Source organism: Dendropsophus ebraccatus, chromosome 4 (genome assembly GCF_027789765.1).
Source record: "Dendropsophus ebraccatus isolate aDenEbr1 chromosome 4, aDenEbr1.pat, whole genome shotgun sequence".
NCBI classification, from domain to species: domain Eukaryota; kingdom Metazoa; phylum Chordata; class Amphibia; order Anura; family Hylidae; genus Dendropsophus; species Dendropsophus ebraccatus.
This window is the reverse complement of record NC_091457.1, coordinates 16,764,388-16,789,653: the sequence shown is the minus strand read 5'-3', so window position 1 is coordinate 16,789,653 and position 25,266 is coordinate 16,764,388. Positions and strand designations below refer to the sequence as shown.

Below are 25,266 nucleotides of genomic sequence, written 5' to 3'. Positions count from 1 at the left end.
AGCTTTTTTTTTTTCTTAATCCTGGACAACCCCTTTAAATTGACATGTGGTAGACGTTCATCCGTATGACACTTGCTCTTGATCATAAAGGAATCTGCAGCCCTCCAACTGTTGCTAGACTACAACTCCCATCATGCCTGGCTTGCCATCAAGCATGATGGGAATTGTAGTTCGGCAACAGCTGTAGTTTTGCCACTTCCCCACCCATAGTTTATAGACTCTGTCTAGTATTGCAGGTCAGCTCCTTTAAAGGGGTACTCTAGTGAAATTCTTGTTCTTTCAAATGAACTGGTGTCAGAAAGTTATATAAATTTGTAATTTACTTCTATTTAAAAATCTTCAGTTTTTTTAGTACTTATCAGCTGCTGCATGTGCTGCAGGAAGTGGTGTTTTTTTTCCAGTCTCTGCTGCCACCTCTGTCCATGTCAGGAACTGTCCAGGAGACGTTTCCTATGGGGATATGCTGCTGCTCTGTACAGTTCCTGACATGGACAGAGACTGGGAAAAAAACACCACTATCTGCGGGACATACAGCAGCTGATAAGTACTGGAAGACTGGAGATGTTTAAATAGAAGTAAATTACAAATCTATATAACTTTCTGAATTCAGTTAATTTGAAAGAAAAAGATTTTCGCTGGGGTAACCCTTTAAAGTCAATGGGGCTGAGCTGCAATACCACACACAACCAGTGGGCACAAGTGGCGCTGTTGTTAAAAAAAAATAAAAAATCAGCCATGATTTTTTTTTTTTTATCTTTTGTAGTTACAACCTAAATGTTTCCTTCCTTTGGCAGGACGTTCACTCTCGGTACAGGACTGAGGCACATCAAGATGTGGTCGGTCGATTCAATGAAAGGTGAGGATAGTCCTGTAATTTTGTATAAGTATTATTGCAGGATGAGGTAGTAGAGCTCCTTATGTTTTTGCCGCCAAGGATAAACTTAGGGGTCTGTTCATCTGTTCAGATTTTAGTGTTTGGGTTTCACACAGCGCCCCCAGAGGACACATCCGGTATTGCACCAATGTCTATAAATGGATCCTGGATTAAAGTCCGGGTTCGGCCAGATTTCTTATTTTGTTTCCCCATTGTAATACAATATGTTCACGTCAATTCTTGCAGGTTCATCTTGTCTTTGGCCTCCTGCAAGAACTGCATGGTGATTGATGACCAGCTGAATATCCTGCCCATCTCTAGCCACATCGCCAACATCAAACCCCTGCCACCAAAGACCCAGGTACCCTGAGCGCCCTGTCCGCATCCACTACAGTGTTATTGTGCTCCCTCGCCGCGTCATTGCTGCCATCGTTGTCTTCCAGGATGCAGAACTGACTCCCGAGGAGCAGGAATTGCAAGAAGTGAAGGTCAGCCTGCAGGATACGCAGCCCGTGGGGGTGCTGGTGGACAACTGCAAAACTCTGGATCAGGTCAGTGGCAGGGATGGGGAACCTCCGGCTCTCCTGCTGTTGCAAAACTGCAATTCCAGTACTTATCAGCTGCTATATGTCCTGCAGGAAGTGGTGTTTTTTTTCTCCAGTCTGACACAGTGCTCTCTGCTGCCACCTCTGTCAGTGTCAGGAACTGTCCAAAGTAGTAGCAAATCCCAATAGAAAACCCTTCCTGCTCTGGACAGTTCCTGACATGGACAGAGGTGCTTTAGCTTTCCAGGCATGATGGGAATTGTAGTTTTGCAACAGCTGGATCCTGGATTAAGTGAAGGTTTATGGATACGTTTGGTGTATATCCTAAAAATAGGGGTGAAGCACAGATCCTAACACTGCGTGTTGCTCTCTCTCTCTCACTTTTAGGCCAAAGCAGTGCTGAAGTTCATTGAAGCCATATCTGAGAAGACTCTGCGCAGTACAGTTGCCCTCACCGCAGCTAGAGGACGCGGAAAATCAGCGGCTCTGGGTCTGGCCATAGCTGGAGCCGTGGCGTTTGGGTATGCTCAGCAGTGCCGCCATTACTGCCCTCTCATTGCTGGGGTTGGCTTTATTGTATTGTGCTGTCTCTCTTACCGTGACGTCATGGATGTCTCTTCCCTCTGCTTTCAGGTATTCTAACATCTTTGTGACGTCTCCGAGTCCGGATAACCTGCACACTCTGTTCGAGTTCATATTTAAAGGTTTTGACTCTCTGCAGTACCAGGTGAGAGTCTGACGGCTCCACATCAGGACGTTAAAGGGGTTTTCCAGGTTTAATATTACTTAACTTTACCATAGGCCCCGGGCTGTTCACCAAGCCTGGGCCCCCCCACCCCACTGTAACTATAGCAACATTAGCGTAGTGTTCATAGTACAGGATAGATAAAGTTATGATGCCCTGAATTGTGCTGTACAAAAGCCACTTCATTTCACCACTAAATGTATCAGTCTTTTTGGGTGGCCATGGGCCCCCAGGAGCTCAGGGCCCCAGGCTACCACCCGAAAAGGATCTATTATAATCTGCTACTGTGTCCCCTATCCACAGGATGAGATTGCGTGTTGTCCAACCTCTGGGCCCCCGGGGATCTCTAGAGTTGCACCCCGACCACTTTGTTTTGAATGGAGCTGCAGGTTGGCTTCTGACCGCCAGCTTCATTCATTCTATATAGAGCTGCAGGTCGGCTTGTGACCACCAGCTTCGCTCATTCTCTATGGAGCTGCAGGTCAGCTTGTGACCCTCAGCTCTATTCATTCTCTATGGAGCCACTGGAGATAGTAGAATACTGCACTTGGCTCTTTCCGACAGCTCCATAGAGAATAAATGAAGCTGCGGGTTGGCTTGTGACCTGCAGCTTCGTTCATTCTCTATGGAGCTGCAGGTCAGCTTGTGACCCTCAGCTCTATTCATTCTTTATGGAGCCGCCGGAGAGAGTCGAATACAGCCCTTGGCTCTCACCGGTAGCTCTATAGAGAATAAATGGAGCTGCAAGTCGGCTTGTTTCCCGCAGCTCCATTCTTTCTCTATGGAGCCGCCGGAGAGAGTTGAATACAGCACTTGGCTCTCTCCGACAGCTCCATAGAGAATAAATGGAGCTGCGGGTTACACACTGACGGGCAGTACCATTTAAAACAAAGTGGTCGGGGCGCTGCTCTATAGATCCCTGGGGGCCTAGAGGTTGGACTCCACGCAATCTCATGTTTACAAGAGATATTAATCGGGGAACTCCTTCAGGGTGTGTTCACACTGGATTTTACGGTAGAACTCGCAACATAAAAAGCCGCTGCAAACTCGCTCTATGTGAACCGCATCATTTGGCTATGTTCATACAACATTGAAATCAATGCAAGTTTCACTGCAACAATGGCCATTGTTCATGCACTGTGTGAACATAGCCTTAAAGAGTCTCTGTCAGTAGTATTATGGTGTCCTATCTCAGGGTAGTGACAGAGAAGCTGATGGATCACTTAGATCCTAGATCTGTTCTCATCTCTTACCTGACATCATCTTTCGCTCCTTCATTGCAGGAACACTTGGACTATGAAATCATCCAGTCCTTAAACCCGGAGTTTGAGAAAGCCGTTGTGCGTGTGAATGTCTTCAAGGAACACAGACAGACCATACAGGTAACACGTCCGCCCACCTCTCAGACACTACTGAAGTCAGTAGCTTCTATCAGAAGAGTTTGGTCTCTGATCTCTGCGATCTGGAGGGGAGAGGTGGATACACCTGTATACTGTGTACTACCTCGGCATACAAACACAGAGTCTCCATAACTCCAATTATTTAAAGCAGATGTGTAGCTTCATCTTCATTGATGGCCATGACAACTGTCTTCTTTTTTTGTGGATTGGTAGTCAAACCCTTTTAACATGTCAAATGAAAGTCCCTGTTGCTTGGGGGAAAAAAAAAAAATAAATTATATGTATATCTATCTATCTATGTATATCTATCTATCTATGTATATCTATCTATCTATCTATCTATCTATATCTATCTATCTATGTATATCTATCTATCTATATAATATTTATTATTTTATTATATAGCTGCGGAGTGAAGCTCTCAGCCGCGCACTTCTCTCGGCTCTCACAATTCATGAGGGTCTGACCATCCAAACTAATAAAAACTTTATTATATTACTTTAATATATTCAAAAGTTTTTATTAGTTTGAATGTTGGGTGTTCAGACCCTCATGAATTGTTAGATAGAGCCGAGAGAAGTGCGCGGCTGAGAGCTTCACTCCCCATCTCATTGCAAGAGACGAGCTCCATAGACTTACAAAAGAGATTTCCTGCAGAGAGTCAGGGAGTGAAGCGCTTAGCCAGGCACTTCTCCCTGATCTGTGGGAAGGGGTCTGGACACCCTAGACCCCAACCAATCAAATCTTTGGACATGTCAGAAGTTTTTTACAGTGACAGTGCCTATTAAAATGTCCTATCTGTTTCACTCGCCAGTATATCCACCCGGCTGATGCTGTCAAGTTGGGGCAGGCTGAGCTTGTGGTGATTGACGAAGCTGCGGCCATTCCTCTGCCTCTAGTGAAGAGTCTCCTGGGTCCCTACCTGGTGTTTATGGCGTCCACCATCAATGGGTGAGTCGATCAGCTCCAAGCTGTAGTAGGATTTTTCCTTATACATTTGAGCTCTCTATAGCGCCACCTATGGGTAGTAACACTGCTACATCAATTGTATACTGTTTCCCATAGAGCAGGGGTAGGGAACCTTGGCTCTCCAGCTGCTGCAAAACTACAACTCCCATCATGCCTGGACAGCCAAAGCTAAAGCTTTGGCTGTCCAGGCATGATGGGAGTTGTAGTTTTGCAACAGCTGGAGAGCCAATGTTCCCTATCCCTGCCATAGAGCATTGCCTATATACACCTGGTTCTGCTAAATGAGAACTGGTGCCTTCTTAGAGTCTCCTTTCATAAAGAATTAAAAAAATAATAAAATCTTTCAACAATTTTTTTAGGTACGAGGGAACCGGCCGTTCTCTGTCCCTTAAACTAATACAGCAGCTCCGACAACAGAGCGCAGAGAGTCAGGTCTCCATAACAGCCGAGAACAAATCTTCCACCACCCAGCGGCTGGCCTCCGGTATGTGCAAGCAGGGTTTGAGGGTTTTTTTTAATAGAAAATCTTAAACAGCGCCACATCCATCTACAGGTTGTATGTGGTATTACAGCTCAGCCCTATTTACTTCAATAGAGGTTAGCTGTGGACAGGTGCGGTGCAGCCATGTTTTATATCTCATTGTAGTTTCCTTTGTCTTTTAGCGCGGACTCTTCATGAAGTTTCCCTGCAGGAATCTATACGTTACGCTCCGGGGGACGCGGTGGAGAAATGGCTGAATGACCTGCTGTGCCTGGACTGTCTGAATATCAGCAGGATGATTTCTGGCTGTCCTCTGCCTGAGACGTGTGACCTGTATCCTCTGGGTGTCGTTCTGCTATGTCCATTAGTGTGAACTCTCCTTAAAGTGTCACTGTCGTTACAACTTTCAAAATCTTAATCAACAGTAGATGTGATATAAAGCAAGTTTGCCATATACATTCATTATTTTTTTTTGTTGTTATCATGCTGTAAGACAAAGCTGTACTTACCAGAAATCCAGGTCCAGTCTCCTAAAGGCTGTACAAAACAGACTAAACACAGGAATTCCAGCCAGTACATAGAGTCACGGCTCAATGTGTCCATCAGTCACATGACTGCCTTCTCTCTGTGAGCGCTCAAATGGCCTGGGATACACAGGACTTCCTGTTTTTTGACTACTTCCTGTTTTTTGGAGGAAAAAAAGTCTGAAAACAGGAAGTGCTGTGTTTTCTGTGAAAAAAAAAATGCTTCATATCATATCTACTTTTTATTTAGGTTTTGAAAGTTATAACGACAGTGACACTTTAGGAGGTCACTTTTTCTTTAAAATCGACTGGTGAAGCTTAAAGGGGTACTCCGGTGAAATGTTTTTTTTTTCTTTCAAGTCAACTGGTTTCAGAAAGTTATATAGATTTGTAATATACTTCTATATAAAAATCTCAAGTCTTCCAGTACTTATCAGCTGCTGTATGTCCTACAGGAAGTGGTGTATTTTTTTTCAGTCTGACATAGTGCTCTCTGCTGCCACCTCTGTCTATACCAGGAACTGTCCAGAGCAGCAGCAAGTCCCTATAGAAAACCTCTCCTGCTCTGGACAGTTTCTGACATGGACAGAGGTGGCAGCAGAGAGAACTGTGTCAGACTGGAAAGAATACACCACTTCCCGCAGGACATACAGCAGCTGAGAAGTGCTGTAAGACTTAAAGGGGATATCCAGGAGTTTGAAAAACATAGCTGCTTGCCCAGAAAGTGCCACCCCTGTCCTCAGGTTGTGTGTGGTATTACAATTCGGCTCCATTTGCTTCTATGGAACTGAGCTGAAATACCACACCCAAACTAAAGCCAGTAGTGGCGCTGTTTCTGGAGGAAAGCAGCTATGATTTTGTAGTCCAGAATAACCCCTTTAAAGTAAAAAATGTCCATATGTCAGATCGAAAGTTTTCACGTCTCTACGAGACATCTAAAGTGTTTTCTACTGACACGGTCACTTTGAGGGGGTTATCCAGGATTCAGGGGAGAAAATGGTTGCTTTCTTTCAAAAACAGCGGCGTAATACTGTACACAGACTGAGAACGGTGTACAGGGCTTGTACTGGATTGACCTTAACATCCGGCAACAGATACTACGTCAACCGCGACACGCTGTTCTGCTACCACAAAGCGTCGGAGTCCTTCCTGCAGAGGTTAATGGCGCTGTATGTCGCCTCCCATTACAAGGTAGGAAGACACTTTGACAATCTATGGTCACCAACCAATTGCAAAACTACAACTCCCAGCATGCCCTGACAGCCTACGGCTGTCAGGGCATGCTGGGAGTTGTAGTTTTGCAACAGCTGGAGAGCCACAGATTGGGAAACATGAACATGATTGTATAAATCCGGTCTTTTTGCCTCTACAGAATTCACCAAATGACCTCCAGATGTTGTCTGACGCCCCGGCTCATCACCTGTTTTGCCTCCTTCCTCCAGTTCCTCCTACCCAGAATGCTTTGCCTGAAGTCCTAGCCGTGATCCAGGTACTTATATGGAACAATTGCTGCTTGCTGTAGTCCAGTTCTTATCAGCTGCTGTATGTTTTGCAGGAAGTGGTGTATTCTCTCCAGTCTGACACAGCGCTCTCTGCTGCCACCTCTGTCCATGTCAGGAACTGTCCAGAGCAGGAGAGGTTTTCTAGGTGATTTGCTACTGACATGGACAAAGGTGGCAGCAGAGAGCACTGTGGAATACACCACTTCCTGCGGGACATACAGCAGCTGATAAGTACTGGAAGACGGAAGATTTTTTAATAGAACTAAATTACAAGTGTATATAACTTTCTGACACCAGTTGATTTGAAAGAAAAAGATTTTTGCCAGAGAACCCCTTTAAAGAAAGATATATATCTCTATCTATATCTATATATATATATATATATATATATATATAAAAATTATATACACATACATACACACATATATTATATATATATATATATATATATATATATATATATATTTTTTTTTTTATATATACATATATTTATAAAATATATATATATATATATATATTTTATAAATATATGTATATATAAAAAAAAATATATATATATATATATATATATATAATATATGTGTGTATGTATGTGTATATAATTTTTTTATATATATATATATATATATATATATATATATATATATATATATATATATATATATATGACCCCCTTTTAACACTTTCCTGTCTTTCACTGCTTCAGGTCTGTCTCGAAGGAGAGCTTTCTCAGCAGTCCATCGTAAACAGTCTATCCCGAGGGAAGAAGGCATCAGGAGATCTCATTCCCTGGACGGTGTCAGAACAGGTAAGTCCGCCATACCTTATACCGACACTTGTTTTTAAAGCAGCTGTCCAGGATTAGAAAAACGAAGTCCAGAACACAGCACCCCTCTTGTCTTCAGGTAGGCTGTGGTATTGCAGCTCAGTTTCATTGAGGTGAATGGAGCTAAACTGTAATACAACACACAACCTGAGAGCAGGGGTGGTGCTTTTTATGCAAGAAAGTAGCTGTCTTTGTAATCCTTGATAACCCTTTTATGCTGACTATACATTTGAATGCACTATTTTTTTTTATCTCACATTTTTTTTTTTTTTGTCCCCAGTTTCAAGATCCTGATTTTGGAAGTTTGTCTGGAGGAAGAGTAGTAAGAATTGCCGTCCACCCGGACTACCAAGGGGTAATACTTTTTTTTGCCTTGTCTAGTCCCGTATCCTTAAAATGGGCACTGTCATACTGAAAAAAAAACAAACTTTGATCTGGATACCAACCCTCCAGTGAGGATGGAGTCATAACGTAAGTGTATGGGGACGTCCTGATCTTGTAGACACAGAGCAGGGAGACAATTGTTAGGCTGGCGCTTTCTATCTCTTTCAGGATAGTGCCCTGCACTTTTAAGACGTGTTCCTGGCATGGTTTAGAAGTCTTGGTGACTACTCTCCCTTGTGTGTGCTTAGCACTGCATAGTATAAGTGGCTGTTTGCATAGAAGAACTTTTGGTCTCTAGTAGAATCTGTTCACACTGGTTGCTAGACTCATCTAACTGTGTCCTTGACAGGGGTCCTGGCATTAGCCAGGCCCTGGCTTAACGTCCGCAGGAACCTGTGTTTTTTGTGACACAATTCTATCACTTGCAGATATATTCAATGCTGGATACACACTACGGATGTTTCCTGGATCCTGTTATTGAATCTCCTGTGTAATGTTGTGTGTATTTGCCTGCAGATGGGTTACGGGAGCCGAGCCTTGAAGCTGCTCCAGATGTATTATGAGGGGCAGTTTCCTTGCCTGGAAGAAAATGTGAACAAACCACAAGAGATCTCCTCAATAAGCAATGAGGTGAGAGTACTATAATGTATATAAGCTGCCATATTATACAGCAGGAATGGGGACCCTTCATCTATTACATAACTACACTTCCCATCATCCCTGGACCACCTCCAGGCATAATGGGAATTGTTCTTCATCCCTTCTAACCTTCCTCTCATGTCAGGCGGTCAGCCTCCTAGAAGAGTCGGTGAACCCTCGGAAGAACCTGCCTCCTCTGCTGCTGCGGCTGAGCGAGAGACCTGCTGAAAAGCTGGATTATCTTGGGGTATCTTATGGGTTGACCCCTAAACTTTTAAAGTAAGTTCACCCAACCATAGAAACTGTGACCCCTTCATCAGCACAGGGATCTGAATCCTTTCTCTTTTGAAGGTTCTGGAAGCGAGCCGGGTTCATCCCTGTGTATCTGCGACAGACGCCGGTAAGGTTCTCTTTACGTTCTCATATTGGCCCTCCAACTGTTGCAAAACTACAACTCCCATCATGCCTGGACAGCTAAAGCTTTGGCTGTCCAGGCATGATGGGAGTTGTAGTTTTGCAACAGCTGGAGGGCTGAAGTTTCTTCATTCACGATGTAGATAATCTGTGATTTACCTTTCATGTCTTACCTCAGAATGACCTCACGGGGGAGCACTCCTGCATTATGCTGAAGTGTCTACAGGAGGAAGAGGAGTTGTCAGAGCAAGAGCCGTGGCTGACTGCATTTTGGAAAGGTGGTTATTTCTTACTGGATGATGTATCATAGGAGTAGTCCATACTAAGTGTTATAGAGGAGGATGGGAGCACTAAGATCTTTAACCTGTCCTCTTATCCAGGCTTAGAAAAACATGGCTGCTTTCTTCCAGAAATAGCACCACTCCTATCCTCTGGGTGCGTTATTGCAGCTCAATTCCATTAAAGTGAAAGGAAACGAATTGCAATACCACTCACAACCTGAGGACAGGGGTGGCGCTGTTTTTGAAAGGAAGTGGCTGTGATTTTCCTAATTTTGGATAATCCCTTTAACATCTCCTGTGTTGACCGAACGCTTAGTAACAATTTTTCCTACAGATTAAAGGGGAACTCTGGATAAGGAAAACCTTTTTTCTATTAAAAGTACATTAAAAGCTATATAGATGTGTCTATACAATGTATTACTGTATCTGTACAGTTCTGCCACACTGGTAGCTGATAGAAATCCAGGAAGTGAAGAAAAATGGCCTCTGTGCCAATCCACATTGTCTCCTGCTCCCTCTGCTCTCCCCCCTTAGGAGACAAATCTTCCATGCCTCTGTCTCACATTGTGTGTGTTTGCTAAGCACAGGCTGATGATGCAGACAGGGGGCAGGGGGTGATGTCACAGGAGGCGTGTCTGGATCCCCCAATCCCCTGACTGATTCACCATCTCTGCCCTGCCAGAAGCAGCTGCTGCACTAATTTTACTGATTGTAATGGGTGGGGGCTGTAATGGTCACATGAGGGAAATTATTGCATTCTGGGAAATGCTAAACCAGGAAAGACAGAAACACAAAACAGAACAAAAAACCCCCAAACAAATGGATTTTTGGTAGTTTCAAAAACTGGGACAGACAGGTAAGTAATGCTTTATGCTTCTACAGAAGTTTCATTTTTTTTTAACCTCTACCTGGAGTTCCCCTTTAAGGGTATGTGTGTATCTCGCTGAATTTCTCACTTTTCAATGCATGCGGAATCCGCTCGAAATTCCTCCCGTAAAAAATGAACATTTAATTTTTCAATTGCGTTGAATGGGCTTTCTGCTAATTCAATCACATGGCGGAATTTCCATCAGGAAAACTCTTGTTGCATTCTGCCCAAAGGGTGCGTTCACAGTGAAGAATAGGCAAGGAATTGAAGAGGAGTCCGCTCTTAATTTCCGATTGACGTTCCTCCTGTAAAATATGTACAGAGCAATGCCCCATTGTGTTCAATGGGATTTCCGCTCTGTTGCTTACGCTCAGATCCGTTTTCCACCCAAAGACTTGACATGTCAATTCTTTGGGCGGATTCTGCTAGAGGAATCATATAGAAGTCAATGGGGGCTTAAATTCTGCTCCTATTCTGCCAGAGCTGAATAGGTGAGACATTTCAAGCAGAAAACTTTCTTCTTCAATTCCTCAGTGTGAACGCACCCAAAGAATTGTAATGTCAATTCATTGGCTGGATGTTGTTTGGATTTTGCTTAGAATTCTGCTTGAATTCCCCTTGCATTCCGCTCTTATTCTGCCAGAGCTGAATAGCAGAGTAATTTCTAGCAGAAATCTTTCCTCTACAATTCCTTGCAGATTTCACGACAATTCTTCAGTGTGCACATAACCTAAGGCTGATCACTGCAGTCACCAGCAGGGGGAGCACATTGTAGGAATTGGAATTGTAGGAACAAGTAGGAATTGGTGTGGAAACCCTTTAAGTCCAGCCTGGTACTGAGGTTCTGTATATCTCTTCTTTTCTGCAGATTTTAGGAGACGTTTCCTCTCTCTCCTTTCCTATCAGTTCAGAAATTTCTCTCCCTCCGTGTCGCTGAATATCCTACAGAATAAAAACGTCAAGAAGGAATCTGAAAGCTGTAAGTAGCTCGGCAGACGCTGCTCCTTTATATAGTCAGTGTCTCATCCTCCTCCTGTGACTCCCCCTCTTGTCCTCTGCTTCCCTTCCCCCGCAGTGATCACTCGCTCGGAGCTGGAGGCCTCCTTTACCCCTTACGACCTGAAGCGACTGGAGATGTACTCCCAGAACATGGTGGACTATCACCTCATCATGGATCTTATCCCTTCCATCTCCAAACTGTTCTTCTTACAAAGATTCGGGGGCCTGAACCTGTCGGCAGCCCAGTCTGTAAGTCTTGTTTCTTATAGTTCAGCACTGGAAATGGTTTATGATTCAGAGCAGCCATATTGGTTTTGCATGAACTTGTCTCTATAGTAAAGGCCACAAAGTCTACTTGTCAAATACATTGTTCTGACCCTAAGTGATCTCTAGAGTAAGCTTAGGAGAAGCACAAGGCTGAGCGCTTCGCTCTTTGACCTCCATTTCGGTCATTGGGAGAGAACACTCATCTCCTGGTTCGTTCTATTGATCAGTCGGGGTCTGAACACACAGACTATGGACACTCTCCATGACAGGTTGTCAAACTGTGGCCCTCCAGCTGTCGTAAACCCACAATTCCCATCATGCCTATAGAGCTAAAGCTTTGGCTGTCAAGGCATGATGGGAATTGTAGTTTTGCGACAGCTTCAGAGACGCAAGTTTCACACGCATGATCTATGACATGACAAAAGTTTTTTTTTTTAAGTTTTTTTTAAGTGTTTTTCCAGAATTAGAAAAACATGGCTGCCTTCTTTTAGAAACAGCATCACACGTGTCCATGGGTTGTGTCAGGACTAAATAAAAGAGAGCGAGCTATAATAGTGCACACAACCTGCGGAGGGGTGGGAGAAGCCGCCATGTTTTAGATGTCCCCTTTAAGTCTGACACCTGTGCATCATTAGACAAAGAATACGTTTTTTTTGCAGAAACCCATTGCTATTATTGCTCTGTTATTTGGCTGGATTGTCCTGATTTTTTTCTCTTCATTTTTAGGCCCTGCTCCTGGGCATTGGGCTGCAGCACAAGTCAGTGGACCAGCTGGAGAAGGAGATAGAGTTGCCCGCTAGTCAGCTCATGGGGCTTTTCAACCGCATCATACGGAAAGTAGTCCAGGTAATGTTGTTTGGAGGGTCGGATGTAGCTGTGCTTGCTAATTCAGATACCAGACTCTCTGCTTCAAGGCTGCAACAAAGGGGTAGGGAACCTTGGCTCTCCAGCTGTTGCGAAACTACAACTCCCATCATGCCTGGACAGCCAAAGCTTTAGCTTACATATCAGATACAGGTACATATCAAAAGACCACAGTGGGTGCACTACCACAAGACATACGGACGGACGTACAAGCAATACTTTATAATGGTTATCCAGAATTAGAAAAATAACAAATCTGTTTTCTTGCAGAAACAGCGCCACTCCTGTCCTCAGGTTGTGATTGGTATTACAATTCAGTTCCATTCACTTTAATGGAGCTGGAAAACTCCTTCTGTGGTGCTGTTTCTAGAGTGTTGTACATGCATGTCCAGGTGCCGACAGATTGTTATAGTGAGCGCTTCTCTCCATGTTTATGTGCGTGTGACTGAGACCATCCCATAGACTTACATTGAGTGTCTGTCTTGGTCATGTGATACAGAGAACACGTTAAGTACTCACTTCTCCAAGCTCATTATAGCCGTATAAACTTTCAAAAAAACGAACAATCAGAATTTTTATGACTTTTCCAAAGTTTGCTTTTAAAGTGACAGTACCCATTTAGGGTCCATCAGACATAGGAGAGTTGTTTAACCCTTGTTTGACCCATCTTTATAACTTCTTTATTGTTCTTCTTTAGTTATTGAGTAGGATCCAGGAAAAGGCTGTGGAGGATGAGATGGTGACCACCAAAGAAATTGTAATGGAGCCCACCTTGAAGTCTCTGAATGAGGATTTGGTGAGTTACACCCAGGACACTTGGATTATCGGGGACGTTGTTTGGCTCTGTTCACACAGACATTGGAGACTGTGCCCAGATTATACAATTTTAAGGTCCCTATCCTATTATAAGTCATCAGAGTGCGTCTGGTGCTATTGGTATGCGTCATACGTAGATTTTACAATGCATCATGGTTTCCTTTATAAATGTCAAATAACAGAGTCTTATTTTGTTTTCTTCGTCCTCTCTAGGAAGAGGCGGCTAAGGAATTCCAGCAGAAGCACCAAGAGGAAGTGCAGAAATTAAAGGGAATTAATCTGTCCCAGTGAGTGGTCTCTATTGTTATGGGGGTGTTGGCTGTGATCACGATTGGCTATAAAAACATTTAACACCAAAAACATTAGACGTGTGTCGGTGAAACCCACCAATTGTACCAAATGTATGGCAACCCCCCAACGGATGATGTCAGAAGAAAAGAATACTTTTGTTCTTGGAGAGATAAGCCACCACCAGAGAGGTCTGGCAGCAGCTTTCCCATGTGCTGAAACATGGCAGTTGTTGGAAAAAGTGTTTGTACCATAGCTATTGTATGTGTATGGTCAGCTTTAGTCTGTTTGACACTCGGGTAGTAAGTGAAACTGTTGTCTTAGTATTAGGTACAAAAGTTGATAGGGGCGCACTCACCATAAAACTTGACTTTTATTGTAATTTCATTAAAATCAACCCATTCTATCCGGGCTACTTAGACGCCAGCACCATGTGGTAAACATACGTGACAGCTGTTTTGCGTGTGTCAGCACGCTTCTCCAGACGTAAGACACTCCCCCACAGCCTGGGTAAACTGTTGTCTTACTTGTTTAGATATGTCATCCGAGGAGATGATGAGGAGTGGAACGAAGTCCTGAAGAAGTCTGGCCAGAACACGTCCATCGTCAGTGTGAAAAGGTGCGTCACATTATAGATGTTTAGAGGTGTTCACACTTGTATTAAAAAAAAAAAAAATTACAAAATATTTATGTATAATGCTTATATAACCTTGTATTGTAACTTTATTAAAGAAAATGTCCTTTTTATATCCTTTACATTAAAGAGACTCTGTCAGTAGGATTATGCTGTCCTATCTCAGGGTAGCATAAACTAGTGACAGAGAAGCTGAACAGAATGATGTATCACTTACATTGTTCTGTGCAGCTGATCCAGAGATCTCCTCCTGAATAACATGGACAATAAGTACTCCTCTCCATTATGTGCATGAGCCCAGTAGTTCTGGATATTCATGAGAAGCAGAAAGCTCCACCCACCAGCTGCTGATTGGCAGTTATTTATCTATGCTGTGTGTAGGCAGTCAGCTGTCAATCAGCAGCTGGGGGAGGGGTGTGGCAAGAATCCTATTCTCCTGCATATTAGGAGAACAGCTAAACAGAATGATGCAACTAATACACTGATCTGTTCAGTATTTATATCACTAATTTATGCTGCCCTCATTTAAGGCAGAATAAACCTATTGACAGATTCCCTTTAAGTGGCAGCAATAAGCGGCAACACAGCCCCTCTGCTGCCATCGATGGTTTTGTTGGGAACTGCAGGGTTAACCAAGTTCCCGACACAGCCATTGGTGGCAGCAGAAGGGTTGTGTTGCATGTAAATAAGTGATTTCTCTTTAGTTAAGTTATATTACAAAGTTTTATGTAACTTAATGTCCCTGTCATGTAATAAAATTTTTGACATGTCATAGAGCTGTCCAGTTTCCTGTACCGAGACCGGAAGAGAACAGCTCAATCTCTGACATGTCTAAACTTTTTTAAAGGGACAGTGACACTATAAAGAATATCTATGGTTTTTACAGACTTCTGACATGTCATGCCTGGGGTCCAGATCCTGGGGCTGACCACTAAAACAAAGAGGCAGGCGTCCTCTGCCGTGCATTGTGCCCTTGGGTTAGGATCGGCTCCATTCGGCTACAGGTTTACTGACCTTTTGTTTTGTTTTTTTTAGTGACAAGAAACGCAAACTGGACCAACCAGGGAAAAGCGGAGCGAGGACACAGAAGAAGCTGAAGAAAAACAAAGACCGGAAGCAGAAATTTGGCAAATGAGAATCGGACATATGAACTGAGCCCCTGCCGAGACTGTATGAAGGGCGGGAGAGGTCATGTCTGCGCCCCGTGTGATGCTGTACAGTGTAATGTAAATGTAAGACTGCAACAGCACAGCAGTGTATATATGTGTGTAAAGGTGGCCATGATGTGAAGCACGGAGTGATCTGGGGTCTAGGGATGTACATATGTATGCATTGGCTCCATGTATTACTATAGCACAGTCATATAAGAAGAATGTAAGTAAGGATATCCTGATGTGCAGCGTAATAAAGTAATGCAGGCAGAAGAATTAGTCAGATATACAGTTTACTTGTCATACAGACTGAAGCCTTCTGCTCCCCCAACAATCCCTTTAAATACATGGCATTTCTTACCTAATGTACTGATCCTGAATTACATATACGTTCTTGTGATTTGCATCTGGGAAGTACCAAGCAGGCCCTGTATAGCCAAGCTTATTTGTTTCCATTGATATTAAACAGAATAATGAGTGCAGCTCTGGAGTATAATAAAGGCTATAACTCAGGATCAGTACAGACTATAGTGACTGTATCCGTCACACAGAATAGTGTTCGTCTACAAATTTTACACAATTTCTATTGGTTGCTCTGAAGTTTTTTAAAAATTCAGTCCACAAGATGGCAGACAAATTAATTTTCAGGACTACGCGGTATCTTTATACCAGGGAATTTTTCTGTACATTGAGGGTTACATTGCAAGAGGAGTTTCCTGATGATTTCACTCTGTACACGGTATCGGGATGTTTTAAGGCGACGTTGCCATGTTCTTTGAATTAATTTTTTTGTACTTTTATGTCACTATTAAATTGATTCAATCATAAAACATTACTTTGTACATGATGATTTTTCCCATTTTATGTTATAAGGGGATTTTTGTTATTCTCCTGTAAAATAATAAATTTCACTCAGTCCTATTAGGGACACAGAACACTATGTTATTGGGAAGCAGCGTAAAGCCAAAAATGTTCATTTCTGCACAGGACTTTCCTCATTGGATACTGAGGACAAAAAAAACTTCTGTGATTCTGTTAGTAAAATCTTTAAAGCCCCAAGATATGGAGACTGAATGCAACCCTAAGAGTAACAGAGAAAAAAAAATCCAGAGAGATCCAGAAAAAAAATAAACCAAAAAAACAAGATCTGTCCAGCTGTCAGGACAGCTTTTCACTCTTTTGTGCCAGTCGTACATGTCTTGTTCTGGATCCACAAAGGATTGTATCTAACCGAATAACTGTTAATGTATAATATTTTTTTTTTACTACAGGCTGTAAAGCAAGATACTTTTTCTCTTTTTTCCCCCTCTAGTGGTCACTTTGGGTACTGCAATATTTTTGCATCTTTACTTTTATTTTTTATATAAGAAACAAATCCTGACACTAGTGATCACATGACTTTGCTAAACTATTCATATAAAAAAAAAAAAAAATTCACCAACCACCACATTTGTACGTCTGTTAACCAATATTTGATTTTTATTTTTTATTTTACACAATGCGTTACATACAGTTCAGAGGTGAGATGATACATAACCTGTTCGGATTACACAAGTGATATCACTCTGAAGGAATAGTCAGGGAATCTATAAGGTGCGAATGGCTGTTCCGGTAAAGGCTTGCGAAAAGTGAACCCATTTACACCTGATCTTCGAAAGGTCAAGCCGTTTGGGGAAAGCGATGATTGTTACCTCTGGGGGGCGCCATTGTTAGTGTTTACAGAAGTAATGGTTTAGGCATCGGGTCTATCTACATATACTTACATACAATCCAGTATTCTACAACACTCGCATACATCAGCCCATTAAAACTGTGCAACAAGGGATGGGTGGCATTCACCTGCTGTGTACACACAAGCCACAACCTACTGAAGGCTCGCACTCCTGTCACACCCGACAAGAGATATACATGTCCTTAATGCGATTGGTCAGTGTGTTTTTCAAGTCCGTCAGGGGATCCAGCCCTTGTACTTTGCTGTTACGTCCGTATATCAGCTGTTTGAAGGATTCCTGTTCCAGCAGCAGCGCCATGTTTTGTAAGAAGAAGCCTTCGCAGTATAGAGCCAGCTCCGGGGCATTGTGAATCTGCAAAATAGAAGAGAAACTAAGTAACACATTTTCTTCCCTTTAAAAGGATTCAAAAAAGCACAGCTACTTTCTTGCAAAAACAGCGCCACCCCTGTCCTCAGGTTGTGTGTGGTATTACAACTTAGCTGCAGAGTTGCAAAACCACATCCAGACTGAAGACAAGAGTAGCATTTATGGAAAAAAGCGGCCATGTTCTAAGCCTGGACAACCACTTTAAATCAATATAATAATCTGCATTAAGAAATGTGTAAAATATCCAGAATATTGCCCCTTTTCTCCACTTATTAGACTTCTTTTCTCCTCCACCAACTCCTGTGCAGGTCACCAGCTCTCAATTTACTTGGAAAATCCATCTTCAATTATGTAGATGGATTATCACTGAGGGATCAGGTTACAGATGCACAAAAATACTGCTGCAGCTTCTATTACAGTTAGGATGGGGGGGTGCTACACTGCTACAAGGGTCACATGACCATAAACAGCGTTTAGATCGTAAAGAAGAGAAAAGAGCCTTGGTTGGTTCGACAGACTAATAAAGTCATGATATAATGTTGATAAATGACATACAAAACTATTTAGAGGGGGAGGGACTACACGGCGGCCATGTTCATAGAGATAAAGACTCCTTACCTTGGCGTATTTGTAGATACTGACACAGTTGTCCTGGTCGATGTTCTGGGCGCAGATCATCTCGCAGTGTCGTTGCAGGGCTTCCAGCTGGAAGTGGCTGGCTGCAGACAGGAGCTGAAATGGAAATATCATGAGGCGATCTATAACCGTAATGGAAACAGACAGTGATCCTTCCTTAGTCAGCTGCCCTAATTCTAATACCCCCTAGTAAGCCCCAACTATGGACTATTCTTGCTTTGTACTCAATATGATGCAAAAACTTTTTTTTTTTTCCATAGGTCTTTATTTAAACTGATGCTTAGTTCCTTTTTCACAGTTTGCTGTGCATTCTCTCCTTTTTCTTTACACCTGTATTCAGCCTATGTGATTCTCCACCAAAGACTGCCTACTGCGATACGGTAGGTGTGAAGGCACCCTAATACTGGATTGGCCGCAGAAAGTGCACCCACACTTACCTCCAGAATAGATGCTGTAGGGACTTGTATAGTCTCTGTACCTCCATAATACAAATACTGCATCATCATCTGTGGGAGAGAATGTGTAGGGTCAGCACAGTTTTAGGTTTTGGTTGTAGGCTGTGACCATGCTCATACATACTGATTTTTATGGAAGCTGCACACAGAAAACAGTACTGCATGTTATCTAATCTGCCTAATGGTTGTCAGATGTGATACCGCCATATTTACCTCTTTTTACCCCAATAAGTTTGCTCCTTGAAATGTATCTGTTATCTACATTGATAATGTATGATTAAAGGATAAGTCCGGTGAAAGTTTTTATTAAAGTATTGTATTGCCCCCCAAAAGTTATACAAATTACCAATATACACTTATTATGGGAAATGCTTATAAAGTGCTTTTATCCCTGTACTTACTACTGCATCAGGGCTTTACTTCCTAGATAACATGGTGATGTCACTTCCTGGATAACACGGTGATGTCATGACCCGTGCGGGCTGTGGCTGCTGGAGAGGATGATGGCAGGGGGACACTGAGGGACACAGGGCACTGGAGGGACACTGAGCATCCCCCTGCCATCATCCTCTCCAGCAGCCACAGCCCGCACAGCTCTGGGAGTCGGGATGTTATCCAGGAAGTGACATCACCATGTTATCCAGGAAGTGACAGCACCATGTTATCCAGGAAGGGACATCACCATGTTATCCAGGAAGGGACATCACCATGTTATCCAGGAAGTGACATCACCATGTTATCCAGGAAGTGAAGCCTTGATGCAGTAGTAAGTGCAGAGTAAAAAGGCTTTATAAGCATTTCCCATAATAAGTGTATATTGGGGATTTATATAACTTTTGGGGGGCAATACAATACTTTAATAAAAATTTTCACCAGATTTCTCCTTTAGTGTTTTCATGTATTAAACTGAGTGGCACTGAGTCTGGAACAAAGTGGCCATGTTTGGATAACCCCTTTAAGACCTGGAGCAAGTATGTTATTCATGTACACTATAGGAGTGTATTGGGAGAAAGTCCAAGAAAGGGGAAGGTGTCTCCCTTCTCAAGCCTGAGAGAGGAAATCCTGAGGCTAAGCTGGTAGGTGAGGATTGGTTTAGCTTTCCCTTCTCTAGACTAGGCCTCAAGAACCTCTGAATACTTTTCAAGCTACAGGCCCTGCAAAGTATTCTGAGTTTCCCATGTTTTTCAGTGCACTTTTCGGAGGGGTTAAAAAGACAAGGAAGCCGGAAAAAGAACTCAAGCTTTTGGGGATAAGAAGAACAAAGCGTCCTGTTGCACTCTCAGACCTACTGGGCTTCATGCCGGGCCTATTCATCTATGTAGTCATGAGAGAAGCACTCCACAGAAAAGTGGACACCTAAGTGTTGGATCTCCAACCAAGATGGATCAAGTAAAGAGGGACTGCCTTCAACTTTAACCTCTGAGTCTGGTATGTCCTCAATACCACAGCTCCACAGTTTCCACCATGCCCAACGCCAGCATTGGGTAGTGCCCCAGAAGAATCAAGACCATCACCTAAACGGCTCTTTGGAAGGCAGAAAAACCAGTAGGACTTTCCTCAAGACCACAAGTTCGTGACTGGATGTGGATCTACTAGACCCAGCTAATCTGCAGGGTCTGTCCCCACTGTGGCTATATCCCAGGCCTACTGCACTAGAAAGTATTAAAAATTTCTAGAAAAAGCACCCCACCTATTTATAGACATATTGCCATTCACTGGAATTGGGTTGTGCTGTAATACCAGACATGACCTATGAGGAAGAGTGGCACTGTTTATGGCCTGAACAGTTTATGTGCCCTACTAGGCCCCTTGCCCTATAGGCAAGGTATTTAGATACAGGGCTCGGGCAGCAAAATGAACCATGTGAAAGAGAGCCTAGTCCAGAGAATCTGCGGAGGTGACATCACCATGGATGACAAAACTTTACTGACCCTATGGACTACTAAGGGTAGTGCAGTTGGGCCCTATTATATTATTTATACAGATTCTGGACCAGTGATGACCCAAGATCTCTTCTCCAGATTGAGTATTTATACATAGGTCTGAGAACACCATGTCGGATGGTAATGATCGCTACCTCCTCCCCCAGGGGCCTCTCCATCTGGAAAACGTCTGAGTGCTGTAGAATAAGGGATGACTATGGATACAATAACTGTGAGATACAGGAGACCTGCGATTTCCATCAACTTCTCCTTTATTGAATAAGCAGCTTGGTCGGCTCCTCACATCTGACGCTCACATGGATCTCACTGCTTTCTTGGAATTTTACTGAATGGAGATGTAATGAGGGCCGAAGATCGCTGCCAAATCTACCCGCAAGCATTGACTCCTCGGTTGTATTTTATCCTCGGTGACAGACACATGGCAGCCATCCTGCTCTGCTAGGGTTATCTCTATGGAGATGTCAGTGCACAGCAGGGCCCTGATTTCTGCCCTCGCTGCGGTAGAGTTGTAGTAGGGTCGGGGCTGAGAAGAATCCATCTGCATGTCAAGGAAACCTTTAAGCAATTTTCCAGATTTTGTTGTAATTCGTCACCATTTGCAAGATCTCTGATTGTCATCAGGAAATGGGAACAGTCTCTTGTTTGCATTTAGAGACTGAAAACTGCACAAACGTGGTAGATCTTCCCCAGATCACACCCAAATAGAATGCCAGGCTGATGGCACCTGGGAGTGCCCTTGATGTTATGGTGGTATAGATGAAACAAGGTCACCGGGAGATAGAAGCACACAACCAAAAAGCAGAGCATGGGTAACTTTTCAAAGCAGAACGGATCAGCCATATACATGGAGGCCCAGTTCTTGAACGCTTTTCAGGTCATATGAAACAGTAGAAGATGGTGTGGTCAGTGTAGAGTTAACCCATGAAAGTCAATAGGTGTTCCAAGTTAGTCCCTGAGGAGATGAGAATCACCTGGTAATAAGAAAAAGTCTGACCCAGACTGAAGGTCTACTAAGATAGCTAAGAGGTCCTTGTCTATGTTCCCCTCCATGGTCTAAAGAAATTATGCTGGTTCCAATGAAACAATAGAAGATGGTGTGGTCAGTGTAGAGTTAACCCATGAAAGTCAGTAGGTGTTCCAAGTTATTACCAGGTGATTCTCATCACCTCAGGGACTAAGAAAAAGTCTGGCCCAGACTGAAGGTCTACTAAGATAGCTAAGAGGTCCTTGTCTATGTTCCCCTCCATGGTCTAAAGAAATTATGCTGGTTCCAATGAAACCGTAAAAGATGGCGTGATTGGTCTACAGTTAAACCATAAAAGTAAGTCAGTGTTCCAAGCTAGACCCTAAGATATTTAGAGTTCCTGAGGTGATTAGAAACAGTGCAACCCAGAATGGAGGTCTCAGGAGTCCTTGCCTATGTTACCCTCGCAGGGCTGAAGAAATTATGCCGATCTCAAAGACCTACAGAAGAAATGCCCCTTAGGCCAGGGCTAAGCTGGTTCACAGTGTTCCGGTGAGCTCTTTGTAAGAACTGGGCCTGGTCCTATGTGCCCCTTAGTGGATTGTGACAACTAACTCTCTTAGAAGACTAGACTATTTTATTCGTACTCAGTCCCAATAGCACTGTCATACTCAGACTAGTTTTCTCCATGCTCCATTAGCTAACAAGTTAACAAAGGTGGTAAAGACTCTGCTGGAGACCACTCACTTCTGAGCCAATTTAGGAAGTAACTTCCTACAAATAAATCTCACTCCTCAGTTTTCTGCACATTACATTTATCGTGATTTTTTTTGCCAAGAACACTACTTGTCTACACACCTGGAACACGCTGTATTTTACATCTGTGATTTCTATTGTTGTGACACATGACTCCTCCTGGTCACTCGCATTGGTCATCAGGGATTTAAATCTGCCAAAAAAATAAAATACTCCGATCAGCGAGTCGTGGATATGAACCAAATGCTTCTAGTGATATATTGTATACACATTCAGGCCTGTAGGGGAAACTACCTGCATACATCCACATGTGCCCCATTCCTCCAAATCTGGAGGAATGGTGGTTGGTGGTTTATATTAAACTATTGGGGAGATTTATGAAACATGGTGTAAAGTGAAACTGGCTCAGTTGCCCCTAGCAACCAATCAGATTCCACCTTTCATTCCTCACAGACTGTTTGAAAAATGAAAGGTGGAATCTGATTGGTTGCTAGGGGCCAGTTTCACTTTACACCATGTTCGATAAATCTCTCCTATGTGTTTAGTTTCCCTGCAGCTCCCCCACAGGAGTATTGAAGTATTACACAACCCCAAACCTCCATGTTTTCCAGCACAAAAGCAGTTTTACCTGTTGGAGGCAGTGACCAGAAGAACCTTGTGAGCGTAGAAAAGTTTTCCTTCTACCAGGAATGTTACGTCTGACATCTCTTTGTTGTTTAGAAAATGAGGATCTGCAAGAGAAAAGTGTCAACGGGTGTCTGGTCAGCGCAGGATTCAACAAAAGACATCAGATAATAGTAGTAGTGACACAGATACAAAGGAGGTGGCGTCCACATGGTCTCACCCAGACGTGCAGGAAGTGTCTTCTGTATCTCTGGGATTTGGGGTACAGGGCTGTCTCCATAACAGTGTGCAAAGATAGAGGCCACTTGCTGGGTAACTGTATCACTCTGCCAGAGAAAACACATTGTAAAAAAAAAGTTTATACTCCAGAGCTGCACTCACTATTCTGCTGGTGGGGTCACTGTGTACATACATTACATTACTGATCCTGTACTGATCCTGAGTTACATCCTGTATTATACTCCAGAGCTGCACTCACTATTCTGCTGGTGGGGTCACTGTGTACATACATTACATTACTGATCCTGTACTGATGCTGAATTATATCCTTCATTATATCACAGAGCTGCAGTGGCGTAGCTAAAGTGAAGGCAGGGAAGGCGACTGCTATGGGGCCCCTGCATGAAGAGGGCCCGAGGAAGCCTGCCCTGCCTTCATGGTAGGTACCCCGCTCCCCCAGGGGTCCAGAGAGGAAGAGGGACCCCCACTGCACTGTCCAGCCCCCTCACTGTAGTGCCGGGTGAGCGGGCTGAACACTGGTGTATATGTGTGTGTTTGTGTATGTCAGCAATGTCTGTAGCACTGGTGTATATGTGTGTGTATGTCAGCAATGTCTGTAGCACTGGTGTATATGTGTGTGTATGTCAGCAATGTCTGTAGCACTGGTGTATATGTGTGCGTTTGCTCCCAAAGATGTTCTGCAGCAGCTTCTATTAATGCTGGGCTCTAATAAAAGAACCCACCATTAATATCTGCTGCATTTTCTTTTATTTCCGGTTGAGAATTTCTTATTACACTGAGATGATTTCCCTGTGTACAGTCTATTCATGGTGTATACATCAGCACTAGTGTAATCACATTACAGCGTATATATATGTGCGTATGTCAGTGGCGTATCTGTATATATGTTAATGGTGCCTCTGTGTGTGTGTGTGTATATGTGCGTCAATGTCTGTGTTTGGCGGGGGGGGGGGGGGGGGGGTCGTACAGGATTTATGGGGCCCCATACAGTTTTTTGCTATGGGGCCCCATGAATCCTAGCTACGCCCCTGCAGAGCTGCACTCACTATTCTGCTGGTGAAGTCACTGTGTGCATACATTACATTACTGATCCTGTGTTACATCCTGTATTATACTCCAGAGCTGCACTCACTATTCTGCTGGTGGGGTCACTGTGTACATACATTACATTACTGATCCTTTACTGATCCTGAGTTACATCCTGTATTATACTCCAGAGCTGCACTCACTATTCTGCTGGTGGGGTCACTGTGTACATACATTACATTACTGATCCTGTACTGATCCGAAGTTACATCCTGTATTATACTCCAGAGCTGCACTCACTGTTCTGCTGGTGAGGTCACTGTGCACATACATTACATTACTTATGCCGTACTGATCCTGAGTTACATCCTGTATTATACTCCAGAGCCAAATGTTAGGATCAGTAATGTAATGTATGTACACAGTGACTCTACCAGAAGAATAGTGAGTGCAGCTCTGGAGTATAATACAGGATGTAACTCAGGATCAGTAGAGGATAAGTAATGTAATGTATGTACACAGTGACCCCACCAGCAGAATAGTGAGTGCAGCTCTGGAGTATAATACAGGATGTAACTCAGGATCAGTAGAGGATAAGTAATGTAATGTATGTACCCAATGACCCCACCAGCAGGATACTGAGTGCAGCTCCAATTAGTTTTGGGTGTGGTCCTGCTGTGAGAGGCTGTGTGAGTCTGCTGCTCCTGAGCTCCAGGCAAGGAAGATCTGCCCCTGGGCCTGCTCTCTCCTCCCCAGGGGGGGAGCAGGTTTTCAGGCATGAGCGAGCCAAGGAGAGTCCCAACTCCTGCTCCCCGAACCAGGTCCGTGGGGGGCAAAGGAATCCAGCGACTAACAGAGGGAATACCATCAGAGGTCCAAGGGCTGAGGCGGTCTACTAGGAGGTGCAGCGATGCTTCTCCAGCCGCCCCTGAACCAGATGTAACAAAGGGTAGCCGCAAGGCTACAGCAAGTTGTGGAACTACAAGTGCCAGAAGTTCTGGAACGACTATGGAAACCAGCCAGGAAAATCTGTGCAGTGACACTCCTCCTGG

The 25,266-nt window shown here is 43.5% G+C and overlaps 2 protein-coding genes across 4 annotated transcripts in view; one reads left to right on the top strand and one right to left on the bottom strand.

Annotated features, from left to right (window-relative positions):
• NAT10 (N-acetyltransferase 10) overlaps positions 1-16,303 on the top strand; it is a 364,178-nt gene extending 347,875 nt beyond the window's left edge. For both annotated transcript variants that reach the window (XM_069965191.1, XM_069965190.1), the window contains 24 exons: positions 795-856; positions 1,121-1,235; positions 1,318-1,425; positions 1,807-1,940; positions 2,053-2,146; positions 3,448-3,546; positions 4,379-4,515; positions 4,893-5,017; positions 5,197-5,347; positions 6,633-6,729; positions 6,911-7,027; positions 7,747-7,848; positions 8,147-8,221; positions 8,767-8,880; positions 9,035-9,168; positions 9,241-9,289; positions 9,482-9,581; positions 11,321-11,431; positions 11,528-11,700; positions 12,445-12,564; positions 13,280-13,378; positions 13,612-13,685; positions 14,222-14,305; positions 15,356-16,303. In XM_069965191.1, the coding sequence (XP_069821292.1) occupies positions 795-856; positions 1,121-1,235; positions 1,318-1,425; positions 1,807-1,940; positions 2,053-2,146; positions 3,448-3,546; positions 4,379-4,515; positions 4,893-5,017; positions 5,197-5,347; positions 6,633-6,729; positions 6,911-7,027; positions 7,747-7,848; positions 8,147-8,221; positions 8,767-8,880; positions 9,035-9,168; positions 9,241-9,289; positions 9,482-9,581; positions 11,321-11,431; positions 11,528-11,700; positions 12,445-12,564; positions 13,280-13,378; positions 13,612-13,685; positions 14,222-14,305; positions 15,356-15,455 (2,574 nt within the window). In that variant the 3' untranslated portion in view covers positions 15,456-16,303. The remainder of the gene's footprint in view (positions 1-794; positions 857-1,120; positions 1,236-1,317; positions 1,426-1,806; positions 1,941-2,052; positions 2,147-3,447; positions 3,547-4,378; positions 4,516-4,892; positions 5,018-5,196; positions 5,348-6,632; positions 6,730-6,910; positions 7,028-7,746; positions 7,849-8,146; positions 8,222-8,766; positions 8,881-9,034; positions 9,169-9,240; positions 9,290-9,481; positions 9,582-11,320; positions 11,432-11,527; positions 11,701-12,444; positions 12,565-13,279; positions 13,379-13,611; positions 13,686-14,221; positions 14,306-15,355) is intronic.
• Positions 16,304-16,928: 625 nt separating this feature from the next.
• ABTB2 (ankyrin repeat and BTB domain containing 2) overlaps positions 16,929-25,266 on the bottom strand; it is a 104,991-nt gene continuing 96,653 nt past the window's right edge. For both annotated transcript variants that reach the window (XM_069965172.1, XM_069965173.1), the window contains exons 12-17: positions 23,169-23,274; positions 22,953-23,055; positions 22,427-22,517; positions 18,644-18,712; positions 18,189-18,302; positions 16,929-17,555 (exon numbers count right to left, since the gene is read on the bottom strand). In XM_069965172.1, the coding sequence (XP_069821273.1) occupies positions 17,358-17,555; positions 18,189-18,302; positions 18,644-18,712; positions 22,427-22,517; positions 22,953-23,055; positions 23,169-23,274 (681 nt within the window). In that variant the 3' untranslated portion in view covers positions 16,929-17,357. The remainder of the gene's footprint in view (positions 17,556-18,188; positions 18,303-18,643; positions 18,713-22,426; positions 22,518-22,952; positions 23,056-23,168; positions 23,275-25,266) is intronic.